The sequence below is a fragment of the Rhodnius prolixus genome, unplaced genomic scaffold (genome assembly GCF_049639745.1).
Source record: "Rhodnius prolixus isolate KJV_2025 unplaced genomic scaffold, Rpr scaffold_14, whole genome shotgun sequence".
Lineage (NCBI taxonomy): Eukaryota > Metazoa > Arthropoda > Insecta > Hemiptera > Reduviidae > Rhodnius > Rhodnius prolixus.
In genome coordinates, this window is record NW_027411594.1 from 3,351,695 (window position 1) to 3,364,938 (window position 13,244).

The window sequence follows — 13,244 nt, forward strand, 5'->3', positions numbered from 1 at the left end:
AAGAGGGTTTACAACCCTATCAATAAACAATTCAAAACTTTAGTTTTTCAAGAATTTTATTTGGCAAAATAATTTTTTGATCATTCAATTTTGTTTTTTTATTCTTTTTCTATAAAAGATGACGAAGGATCGACCTGTCCTTCCAGTTTGGTGAGCGCCAGAGTTTGTGGTGGGAATTTAGTAGCCCCAGCACCTCTGCAACCGAGAGCTGCAACTATTGGCAACGTCAGCAGTCTTCTGCTTCCATTGCAGGTAATCCATTTCACTAGCAATCAGACTCTTTCTGGTTAGATAATTTTACATGTTTCTGCTACTTTTATAATATCTCTTTTTAATGATAACTTTAGTCGCATAACTAAATAATAAAATAGTACATCGAGACATAATTAATCCGTGATTCGGAAGTGTAACTATCGTTTTCTTCTAAATCCTCAAACCTGTACATTTTTCGTCCAAACACTCAGAATATTTTCTCTTGATAATTGGAACAGTTTCAGTAAAAATTGCTTTGAATTTCTTAAAAGTTTCTTGTAGACTGTACTTTTAATTATCAATATTTATATTTCTTTTCAGCCAAGATTATTAGCGCCAGTATCCGATGAGATAACTAAAAGGACGATATTTCAGGCTCAAACAAATTTTGGACCAACCGTTACAGACACGTCCGTGAATCCTTCAACCATAGACTAAAATAATTAAGTATAAAAACTTTAGATTTTTTTTTTTTTAATGACAATTTTCAAATAATATAAAATTTAAAAAATTAAACTGTGATTATGTTTAGCTATTTTTAATTTAAAAATTAATTACAATAAAAACTTATTTAAAAAAAATAATAAAAAATAAATAAAGATAGAAATATTCACAAGAAATAAAATTATGGGCAAATTTAAACATATCAAAACTACGTTTAGTTTAGTTAAGCAAAGTATTAAAATTTGAGTAGTTAATTATTTGTTGGTTTTGTGTTCCATTCATGCTTTTTAAGAAGATTTTAAATTTTACATTGGTGCTTAAATGATGCAGTTCTATCTTGCCAATGCACAATTTTTTTTTATGCTGAGGATAACTTTTTAAAAAAAACTCACAGAAGCTTTACATATGCTAGTCCAATTACTTTTCGGAAAAAAAGTGATGAGATGAGGACGAAGAACCTGTCAGAATGAGAGAAACCAAGCATAAAATCGTTGATACTGTCCAGCATTAAAGATCCAAACGTGTATACATTTTCCTTTTTCTTTTTGTTTCCGTTTTGTAGGTCACATTGTACATCGCGTTGGACATACATACGTTAGAGGTTTGGTGGAAGGTGGAAACTTCAGCTGAATCGTAGCTAAAGTGGGACAATTTATTAATGTATTTGTAACATAGAATATGATTGAAGGGTGGCATAAAAATGTTGTGGTATGGATTGAAAAATTTGTGCACTTTGAATTCTCTAGGTAAGACAATGTGATCTAGTTTGCGGGGCATTATTGTAAAGGGGGTAGAAGATGAAGGTTTTTCTTTATTAATTAACAACACACGTGACTTTATATAACACTCCTTGTGTCTCTTATTACCAGTTTTCTCAAATCTTTCGTTTTTTTTTCTATAGCTTACTTTGCCACAAAAAAAAAAAATCTGTTATCACACTTTTCACTGTTCAAGGATTCCATAAATTATACGTATTACATACATATAAATTTAATTTTTGCATTTTAATGTATTCTTGTCCAATTAGTATTCAACTGTAGGACAACTACGAGATAATTTACTGCATCATTTTGCTAATGTCCCTTGGAATAATAAATGGTTATTTCCTTCTTTATAAAATATATTTAGTAATTTAATGTAATAATCTATACAAACATTCTCAATCACCAAAAAAAAGAAATAATGTATTTACATTATATATGTATTTTGGACAATGTACGGTGTCTGTTTCCTAGTTCTCATTTTTCTAGTCCCAATTATCAATGATAGTAAAAACTCTATTCATATGAATGAATTGAGTAAATCTTCAATTAATTAACGTTTTAACAAATTTTTTATTGTTTTCAATAAATAGTCATTTTTTAAAAATCTAAAACAAATTTTGGTATAAAATGCATTAACTAATAAAAAAAAAAAGGAGAAGAAAGCTCAATGTCAATGTGTTTCTTTTATTACTATAATTAAATGTAATATATAATTATGATAAATAATTGTTTATATCTTCAAAAGAAAAAAAATGGCACTGTCTTTTTATGTCTGGTCGTATTTATCCAATGTAATTTTCCTGAATAATTATGTGTCCATCTGTGTACATGTTTAATGTTTATCAAGCAATCATATGATAAAATTACTCAACATTTTACAGGGAAGGTTACACTATGGACTGGAAGGGTAAAAAAGTGATAATAATATTCATGAATATCTAAATAATGAAATTATTTAAAAAAGAAAAGGACCGTTTTTAACAAAAACTTAGAAGAAGGAAAATGTGTGGGACAGCCATAGAAATTAGAATAAAATTTATCACGAGCTTCTAGGCGGTTAAAAAGCTATGTGCGTTATATAGTTCCTAGCCTGATATATTATTAACTGGAATTGTTTATGACTTTCTTATGCAAACTGTCTTGTTTGCGATTGATCAGTAAGATATTTTAGGAGGATTTATGGGAGTGTTGCGTAAAATCTTTAAAAGGAAAAGTTGGTGCATTCGATTATTTTGGTAATATAAATTTACAGCTTTGTAAGTAACCAATATAAATTATTGTAGCTTATTTGTTTTTTTTTAATCAAATAATTACCATTACATATCTGTTACCATGGGGATTAACTGAAATCTAGTAAAAGGTGTTTTTGAGTTTAGAGCTCATACTGGTTTTGGGGGGCTTCAGTTTTCATTTACATATTCTACGCTTTTAGCTATCACTTATGAGGTTTTGTTATTATTTTGTACACTCATGATTATTTTTATCTAAAAAATTTAGTTCGTAGCGAGTTCTTTGATGAGACACCAATGTTTTACTCAATGAAGTTTATATGTTCTAGAGAGCACCTATGTAAGTATTTAAACTGTTTTATTCTAGAGTCTAGGCTGTTATTATCATTATTCTATATGATAATAGCTTCTAATAAACTCTATTCTGGCTCTTGTATGTTGGTCTGAGATTGCTTGGTAAACAGTATATTGTGTCATTTTTGTATATACCAACTTGTAAATGTATTTAAAATCCAGAAAAAATATAGGGCCCAAAATTCTTATGAATACTTTAAATAAAATATCTTTTTCTTAACTGCAACGTTTGTTTCTTCATGTTAATAAATGATCGCAGATTCTATGTATAAACTTCGTAATATTTCAACACGAAAACAGCAGAAGCTACACATATTAGTGTTTAAATATTTCAAATTATATATACATTTATAACAGTTTGTTTCACTGCTCAACATCTAAATCTAAACTTTAAAGCTTGTTTGAACCACAGGTCAAATAGAAAGTAAAAAACTTCTACTTTAGATGTTTTATTTTCAAAAAAATGTACAATGATTAGCACAAATTGAGTTATATACTATCACAAAAAATCGTTTCTAATAAAAAACTCAAATTAAAAATGGAAAATTTGTTACGGAACAAGTCTAAAATAAATTTACAATGAACTGTATTTAAGCAAATTGCAACATATCTATTATCATGTTAATTTAAAACTAAATTTAATATTACACAATTTATTCTGGCAACTTCAGGGTGGCTATGACTAAACCAAACAACAAACTAGGGAGTAGAGTTGAGGGCAATATTTCATTTGTGGTTTGGAAAGGAATTTTCTTATTCTACTTTTTGCCAGGCCTCAAAAGCAATGCATGATTAATTTGCAAACAAGACCAAAAGTACAATTAATATTCTATCTTGCTGAAGCCAGTAGATTCCTACCATTTTTTTGTTCACCTTTTTTCCCCTCTGGGATGAAACCGTGCTCTGCAACCTTTTAAGATCTATTGTGTCCCCCTTACTGGAGCCAGACGAGTCCCTAAGAAATTCCAGAATATGAGAGAATTCCAGAGTGGGTATTTCCTACTTTATCACAGCTTCCCAGGTATCTGAATCCACCCTTAAATAATGATAATGGTCTTTTAGGAAGTATATTGGAGTTTTTCCATCATCCCGCAAAAAAATGAGGGTGCCTTTTCAGATGCTTTCTGAGTTGATAATGATGTTTCCGTAATGGAAACTCGTTAGCTTGCGGAATTTATCTTTGTTTAGGCTGGGGAACGCTCTAGATCTGTTACTGTTTAATAGCCCAGAAAAAGGGATAGAATTGCGTTAGTTCTGGATTCCCAAGTGGAAATCCCGGATTCGAATCCAGCTGCTGGCCAGCCATGGAGATCTCTATGTTGTAAAATAAGGGCATTTTTATTAAATGATAAGGATTTTTAATAATATTGAATAGCTTGTTATGGTAATGTTTAATATTATTGACAATTAAATTCTATGCCTTATTAAAACCCATTACCCATGAGATCTTCTTGTTATTGTTTTACTATCACTGAAATTCTTCTTGTCTTACTAATGTGCATTATGTTAGGGTTTCTTGTTAAGTTTCTATCTTTAAGATAGTTGAATTCAATTTCGGTAAACACTATTAGAAGGTTTTTAAATTTTATGTTCCTAGAAGCTTCTTACAGTTCACTGTTCATGATGGATATTCTGTATGTAACGAGAGGTTAGTGCCCGGAGGTCGGCATTCACTGAAAAAAAGCCTCGGATGCCTATGACCTCAGATGTTGACGCGCCTTAAATTAAAAAAAATAAATAAATAATTGGCCAGCCAGACCAGGAAAGCTATTACAGAATGAATACCTCAGCAGACCTTCTCTTTTCTCTTCATTAGGAGAGAGAACTATAGTCTGTATTGCAGAAATTTCAGGCAACATGAAAGAAGTTTTGGCGCCTTGTTTCTCATCAGAGCGTCGGACATCCTATTCCCATCAAGATAACTCCTGTCAGCTATCATGTTATATTCATTTTACCTATGATAGATGATGTGAGGTTAAGAGTTTTAATACGTACACTCCCACTCATCCTACCACTTGTTATTATTATTTATTTGGGTTTCGTTTCTGTGATATTAATGAAACTATCATTTTTATAACCTATTTTATCTTAAAATAATTCTAAAAAATAATTAAAAAATATAAAAGAAGGACGCCCCAGGCACAAAGACGCCAAGAACCCTGAAGAAGTGCTAATTATTAAGATCTACATTCAAAAACTTCTTAATTCCCATTTTTATCCTATTTATTCATTTTGAATTTCGTTGGTATTGTTCTTATGTAATGTTTTACTTTTTAATCCTAACACTTAGTGTAATTATAAATGTAAAGCTTCCAAAATTCTTATTTATCATCATTACACTTTTCCACAAAATTTAGTATTTTCTCTGTAATGTTTGAATTACAAATTAGCAAATTTAATAATTGCTATAAGATTATTCCGTATGTTTGATATATTTGCAATTTTTATAAGATGATAACATATACGCAATCGTTATTTTCCTTCATGAAAATGAAATTATATGTTTATCAAAACATTTTTCTAAACACAAAAAGTTTAAAAAAAATACACACATAGAAATATATTTGGCATATCACTGTAATTTTTACTGATATAGGAAAAAATGGACAAAAAAAAATGTATTATTGGTTCAGATTATTAAGTATAGTTTTATAAATAGATAAAATCTAGAGATTTTCGTCTTAATGTAAATAGTAGTAATAAAAAAATTCATAATAGGATAAATATATTAATGGCATAAAATATAAATTTCTCTCTGTTTTAGACAGTGTTTGTTTGGCCGTTACATCTTTAAAAAAACTCAAGCTGGTGCCAAAAAAAAAATTAAGTTGATGACTGAGAAATAATAATTATATAAAAAATATAAATATACTTTTTAATTGATAGCTATATTTACTGATAATGATATTTTTGTATAAAATTTGTTATTTATTTATAGATGTACTTTACAAAAGAGATAAAAAAAAAAAGAAAGGAAGAAAAAGAAAATATAAACTATTGTGTTCATTGAGATCTTATTTTGCTTTAACTTCCTTGTAATTTTTTTTCTAAAAGAGCTTTATCTTCAGCTAACATTCGGTTGACATAAACTAAGGGGGTAATTAATAATAATTAACTAGGGGGTAATTAATAATAATTAACTAGGGGGTAATTAATAATAATTAACTAGGGGGTAATTAATAATAATTAACTTTTATTTAAAAAAAAAATGAATTTCTTCTGTTTTCAAATTATACAAATACAATTAGTTATTTTACAAATTTTATTTTTGGAAGTTTTTAAATTTATAAAAGTAATAATTGTAATAACCTTGGCCCTACAGTATCTCTTTTTCTGTAAAATGGACACCAACAAATTTTTGTTGTCCATTTCTCTGAAGCCATTGTGGACAAATGATCCGCTTAACTCTCGTTTTTTGTTTAAACTAAATTCTTCTTCACATTGCTCCCGCCTCTCTTTCGAATTATCTACATACTTGTTTCTATAGCACATTGAATCAAGTTTCAAGTTTGTTTAACAATCCATTCGAAGACACATTTGGCATTCATTGGAGAAGAGAAAAATTATTGGAAAGAGTTTCTGTAAGTCCAGTTCGATTCTGTTTTTAAATATCAATTTTAGTGGCTAATACTTTCTCCATCTTAGTGGCATTTTTCTTCTATCTTTCGACCGATTATATGCCTTTTATTGAACGTCTCCTCTACGCAGTTCAGCTACTCCCTATAGCGAGGAGATATTTTCATTAGAGCCACTTCTCTTCTTTAATGCAACTGCCTTTTCCGTCCTATTCAACTTTTGCAAACTTAAGGACAGTTTTTCTACAGTATATTCCACAATTCTGATATCGTCTGCAAAATCTAGATTAATAATTTCCAGAGTTATCCCAGCTCATCTTCCTAGACAGTTGGATTCAAATTACGTGGTGACATTTTTTTTTTGCTGTCTTCATGGCGATGTTAAATTGGTTTACTAAATTTTAGCTTCTCAAAATGTCCCAAGTTTCCTTTCTTCTCTTCGTAGTGAAGAGTTTCTTAATCAAAAAATATTTTTAATTGATTAAAGGATACATCGTATTAGTGCTCAAAAATTTTCTATCATAAATCAAAAGGCATCTACCCAAACGCAGGCCTTTAGGATTTCAGACCACAATTCTAATTTAAGTACTTATTATAAAATCTTTGTCACCTCTCTTGGTTACGCTTTTACAGCCTCAAGAATGGAGTGACACACTCAGTCCATGAACAGACAAGACAGAAGACACACCAACCCTGAAATGTAAAAGTATTACTTTCTAAACTTGCCCTGAAGATGGCCTAGTCCCTAGATCGAAAGCCCGGCAAAATAAATTTTACTCGACTGAAGTGGCATTTATTTTTTCATCCTATATGATTTCATTATTAAGAGATTACATTTTACACACAAGAATAATTACAAAAATATAACTTTTGTAACTATAGATACAATAGAAAATGTAGGTCAAAAAATAAAAATAATTTCGTTCACTAAAATTCAACTTTTTTTTTATAGATTAAGTGTGAAAAACATTTGTTATGGCATGAAATTTTTTTATTATGAACCTGTCGTAACATGCCTCATCACCACAAAGAACAAGACGATACGGTAACTGAAAATTTAACGCTACAACTACTTTGTCTCAAAGATACATTTACAAAGGTATTTTTTTTTTTTTTTTGTATGCTAAATAAATGCGCTTTCTTTTTTAATATGATTGAAAGTATAATTTAATCTAACCATCTTTGACTCAATCAAGGTTCTAAGCTCAGTATGCCGCGCTATAGAAAAAGATTGCGGAGAGTTAGGCAATGATGAAAAGGTTAAAGAGTTGGCTGGAATAAAACAAAAATATTCAAATTTGAGAGAAGAAGTATCTAGGATTATTTCGCAATTTACTCTTGCATGCCCTGCAACAAAAGAAGATACTAAAGCTGTAGAAGAAGGCTTAAACCAATGTATGTCCTATCTCAGTCGTGTACATCACAGTATGGAATCAATTCTCAAAAAATATGAAGTAGAATCGCCAGCTCAATGTTGCGAAAAGGAGAATCCACATCTCCACAAGCAAATAGATGGCAATCACATTGTAATCCAACTTAAAAAAGTAAGTCAAGAGTTTTAAGATTTTGTCTTTAAGTAGGAATAACAATGGAAGCAGGAGTTATTTGGTTCTCTTTCTGAACAAGATTTTTTTTTTCGTTTTACATTTCTTTTTAAAATGTATTTAGATATCCAATCTGTTTATTTAAATACTGTAAGTAAATCTGATGTGATGTGTAGCAACAGGAAAAAGATTGTAGTGAATGATAGCCAATGTTATCATCATTCACCACAAGATCAATTAACTTTAATTTAGCCCAAAGAAAAACTCTGATAGCTTCTCGAATGGTAGTTTCATATAAACTAGGAACATTAGGTATTAGGTATTTCTGGCCTCAACTGTATTTGCTTTAATTAACTATTTAATTTTTTTTTTTGGTATGGATTATCATTTGTTCATTACTTTCCCAGGTAATTTTGTTTGTAGGGAACACAGAGCGAAATGGACTATGTGAGTAGATTATTGAACACAGTAAATTGCCTATCAGAAGAGAAAAGAAAAAAAATTTTCAGTAAAATTTTCTATCTTACGGAAGCTGGAAAGGAATTTGGAGCTGGCGATGATATAACAAGGCATAATTTCTCAGAAGAAATCATAAATAATAATATGGAGTATAATACCGAAGAAAATAAAATAAAACTTCCAATGAGCAAAGTAAATTTAGAAACGACTTCATCGATCCATATGCTCGATACATCAGCTCCAAAACCCTCTTCCATTGCTTCAGATTGTCAAATAATTTTCCAAGCCACTAATGTTCAAACACAACACAAACAGGAGTTCCTTCAGAATTGGTACTTCCCTGAAAAAGTGATGGAGAGTCTGTTGGCTGGTTACTGTAGGTCCAATCATCCACAAGAAGTGAAATCCGAAATAAACAGTCAAAATCAGAAGAAACTTGATGATAAAGACAAATTGAAGAAAAGTTTTAAAAATAAATTAGTGAGTGACGGTAAGAATAAAATAAAATCACCAGTTGCCCAAGTTTCTGGGGAAGAACAAATTGTACATATATACGACTGCAAAGGAAATCCACTTACTGATTGTAATGGAGTACCATTAAAAAATGTAAAAGGTGAATTACTCGTTAAATTTCTCAATGGAAAACCAGACAGTACGCTGAACGGAAAACCAGTGTTTGACAAAAATTCTCTGCCTTTTGTTAAAAGTTTAGATCAAGCACTCTATAACATAAAACAAGAACCATTACGTCTGTTCAATCAAGATGGAATTCCTTTGACTGATGAAAACGGATTTGCTTTAAAATTAGTTAACGGTAAGTACGCCATTCATCTTGACAAATACAATAGATTGGTGAGTGACTCTTCTGGAAGGCCATTATTTGATGAGACCGGACGACAGATTACCAGTCCCCAAACCGAGTTATTTTGCAAACAGCAGAGCACTGCAGAGCTGGCTATTACCACTGAGTATCCAATGTTGTACAATGATAAAAGCTTTTTGTTGACAAACAGTTCAGGAAGACCACTGATTGATGTAAACGGTAATCCAGTGACTGTTGATCATAAAACTGGAGCTATTATACGGGATAACAAGGATCTTCCTCCTGTTTATGATGTTGAAAATAATGTGTGCCAAGAGACAACAATGAGGAATAGAAAAAATAATAAAACCACATTAACACTATACGACTGCAATAAGTATCCATTAACGACTAGTAATGGAAACATTCTGTTCAACGTAGAAGGCAAAGAAATGGTAATATTTGATAATCGTGGAAAACCTGTGAAAGATTATCTTAACAGACTGATATACGACGCTGCGGGTCATCCGTCGAATAGTGATGAGTTTAATCCATATTTTGAAGCTACAAAAAAGCATAAGAGTGAAAGTTTAAAAATAAAGGAACAAGTTTATGACTTCAGAGGTTATCCATTGTTAGATTTCGACTTTAGTCCGTTAACAACAGCCGATGGTAAGGAATTAGTTGTCTGCAACAATAAAGGGGAATTAGTGCACGATGCAAATGGAAATCCAATTTTTGATAGTGCAGGTATACCGATGTCCAAATTGAATGGCCGTTGGACAACTCCCCAAGCCGAACCGTTTCGAGTATTTGACTCTACAGGATTTCCTTTAACTAGTGAAATAGGTGAAGATCTATACGATATAAACAGCACAGCTTTGTTGAAGACAGATCACCTTGGAAGACCTATTTTGAGCTTAACAGAAGCGGTTGTTTTTGATGTACATGGAGTGCCTTCAACTCATGTTAAATTTAATCCTTCCCAGTCACCTTTGAACACTGGTGTTACAAGAAAAGTATATATGTACAATAAACCCATGAAAATATACAATAAATACGGCATGCCATTAACAGATGCCGTTGGTACAGCAATGACAGACGCCAATGGAAAGGATCTAATAGAATTTGATAAACATGGTATACCAATTAAAGATTATAAAGGAGACAAACTTTTCGATGAATTTAAAATACCTCTCAACTGTCAAAAAAATCAACCAATATTATCGATGTATGGTAAACCAATCAGACTTTATGACCAAAAACGACGACCGTTAACTGATATTAATGGCATACCCTTAAATCTTGCAAATGGATCATGCATGATCAAATTTGATAATGCTGGGCGTCCTGTGTCTGATTTTCGCAATTCTGAACTATTTGATTTTAACGGTAGGAATCTACATGATCACAACGTAAATCCTGAACTTTTTACCGAGATGGAACATATTCAGCTATTGAAGAAAGACGGCCAACCAGTCTTGGTATACAACAGAGAGGGGATGCCACTCACCGATAGCAGTGGTATAATATTGATGAATTCAGATGGCACACATATGTTTTTAAATAGTGAAAAAGTTCCTGTTTCTGATTACAATGGCGATCCAGTTTATGATGAAACTGGTCAGCCTTGGATTAAAACTATGTTGCTAAATGAAAGTGAGGAAATTATAGAAGAAAAAGATCCATTTGGCAGACCTCTAAGGGATCGTTTTGGTGAAGCACAGTTTGACAATTATGGAAGACCTCTGTATGATCTTTATCGTAGAAGATTGTACGATGAAGAAGGCCAGCCAGTGGCAAACGCTTATGGTAGATTCTTAGTAAACAATTTACCAGAATCAAAGGATGTTGATTTAGGCTTTGATCTTGCTATACTAAATGGCTCGATAGTTTCAGGTAATGAACTAATTACAGATTTGATTGGTGGTCCTATATTTGACCATGTAGGAATGCCATTGTATAACCAACATGGTAAACCACTGATCGATCGATATGGAAGGCCATTGTACGATGAAAATGGCCTACCCTTATGTGATCAATTTGGCAAACCCGTTTCACTACTCGTCCGTCAGAATGGTAATCCAGTAGACGTGAAGGATTTGTACAAACCAATCGAAGTTACAAAAGAAGTTGCTGATTTAATTGATAATACAGTTTTAAGAACTCGAATAACAGAGCAAAGTCCATGCATACCAGGTAATTTGTTCAATCTTAATTAGAGCTCCTAAATTTTATGACTATTAATTCCATCTCACACAGTGTTCTTTAGTATTTATTTAAATTGTAAGAGCCACTTTTTAATCACTAATTAAAAGTATTTAATACTTGATTGAAGAATTCTTAAATTTTTGTCCAGGTATTTGGATATTACCAGCTAATGTGGATAATACTGATAATGTATGTCCCACACATCCTGAGAAGAAAATGTATTGGGCCCTACTGCGTATGACAACATTTGAAGATGGAAAAAAAAGTTTTGAAATACTAGAAGCGAAACCTTATAATCCTGATAGCTAAAAAAAGAACTTGTCAATAAAATAGGATTTAATTCTTGTTTGTGAACTATTTGTATGTATGTTTGTATATGTAAAGTTCACGGATATTGAAGCTTTTTCTTTTTACTTCCCTCTGAAAAAAAGCTTTCTTTCACACTCTGAGCCCAGTACTTTTCGATGATAATGTCCATTAATCTGTTATAGAGCTTCTTTAAACTGTTATAGAGCTTCTTTAAACTGTTAGGCTGCGGTGAAGCAGGAAGGGAATCTAAGAGTGATAAGATTCTGTACCAAAATAAGAAAAACCCTAAAGGTCCTTCATCCTTTCCTAGCCATTTTGGTGTGACTCCTGAACTTTTTATTAGGATATTATTTAAAATGAAACGCCAAACGAATTTATTTTAATGGAAGCTTTTTATTTGTTTAATTCTGCAATTAACAATTTCTCTTATTAATGACCAATTCTACATAAAAATTTTAATATTTACTTTCTTTTTTTTCTTTCAATTAGGATAAAAAATTATAAGTAAAACCAAACTGAAATAATTCATGATATTGAGATTGTCTAGTGTATAGTTTTTGAAAATATATACGTGTAATAATGATAAAGAGTGTGATCAATTAAATTTAAAAGAACATCACGTTTATTTTTTAATCGGTTACATATTTAAATAAAAATTATATGTATAAATTTAGTTTTTCAATTAAAGCATACGAAATCAAAACAAATGCACACAACACTTACAATTTGGATTATTTAGGATATGTAAAACTAACTCTTTTTTTTTATGTTTTTCTTGATTACACAGCTTTTTAAAAATTTATCAATTTCATTTCTTTGCTTCTAGTTTTTATCCTTTATTAAATTTTACCCGTTTATTTAACAAATAAAAAATTTAAATTCAAACAGGAACTTGGTCATTTCGTATTTTTCTCTTTATATTATTAATTTATTTCACTGGAATACACATTATAAAAAAACTCACAATATACGTACGACAAATAACTAAAACTAAACTTATTTTCCTTTTCCTTTTACATTATTTCCTCTTCTGGCCTTTCTTTGATTTTTCCTACATTATGTAATTTTATGTTTACAATTTTTATTTCTTAAATTTAAGTAAATTAATTAAAACAGGACCTTCCTTATGTTTTCTTTACATAATGTTCAGTAAAATTTTGTTTCTTTTCTTTAGCTCTGTAATTACCCGTTTAAACATTAGTTATCATTGAAAAAAAGGCTTCCGTTGGCTGTTTTGTTTTTTAATTTTTATCACTTTCATTTTTAACTTTTTTGGTTTCAATCAAATATATATTTAATTT

General features: G+C 30.7%; 2 protein-coding genes across 7 annotated transcripts in view; both read left to right on the forward strand.

Moving 5' to 3' along the window:
• The window catches only part of LOC141451663 (potassium voltage-gated channel protein Shaw-like), a 231,910-nt gene extending 225,857 nt beyond the window's left edge, over positions 1–6,053 (forward strand). For 3 of the 4 annotated variants that reach the window (XM_074123152.1, XM_074123153.1, XM_074123154.1), the window contains 3 exons: positions 119–252; positions 574–699; positions 2,342–6,053. In XM_074123152.1, the coding sequence (XP_073979253.1) occupies positions 119–252; positions 574–690 (251 nt within the window). In that variant the 3' untranslated portion in view covers positions 691–699; positions 2,342–6,053. The remainder of the gene's footprint in view (positions 1–118; positions 253–573; positions 700–2,341) is intronic. The other variant, XM_074123155.1, reaches the window with a different exon arrangement.
• Positions 2,557–11,988, forward strand: LOC141451661 (uncharacterized). Of its 3 annotated transcripts, none has more exons than XM_074123150.1 (5): positions 2,557–2,695; positions 7,571–7,717; positions 7,815–8,162; positions 8,586–11,622; positions 11,783–11,988. In XM_074123150.1, exons 2-5 carry the CDS (start codon positions 7,631–7,633, stop codon positions 11,941–11,943), a joined length of 3,633 nt encoding a protein of 1,210 aa, XP_073979251.1. In that variant the 5' UTR covers positions 2,557–2,695; positions 7,571–7,630; the 3' UTR covers positions 11,944–11,988. The 3 variants fall into 3 exon arrangements, with proteins under 3 accessions (XP_073979251.1, XP_073979250.1, XP_073979252.1); XM_074123149.1 differs by having other exon boundaries at positions 2,580–2,716; XM_074123151.1 differs by lacking the exons at positions 2,557–2,695; positions 7,571–7,717 and having other exon boundaries at positions 8,028–8,162; positions 8,570–11,622.
• Positions 11,989–13,244: the final 1,256 nt, after the last annotated feature.

Bases quoted from the DNA above. Each gene is read 5' to 3' on its own strand.
- LOC141451661 (XM_074123150.1), top strand. From the start codon at position 7,631: ATGCCTCATCACCACAAAGAACAAGACGATACGGTAACTGAAAATTTA. The intron at 7,718-7,814 runs GTATTTTTTTTT...GACTCAATCAAG, and splicing joins TCAAAGATACATTTACAAAG to GTTCTAAGCTCAGTATGCCG. The intron at 11,623-11,782 runs GTAATTTGTTCA...ATTTTTGTCCAG, and splicing joins GCAAAGTCCATGCATACCAG to GTATTTGGATATTACCAGCT.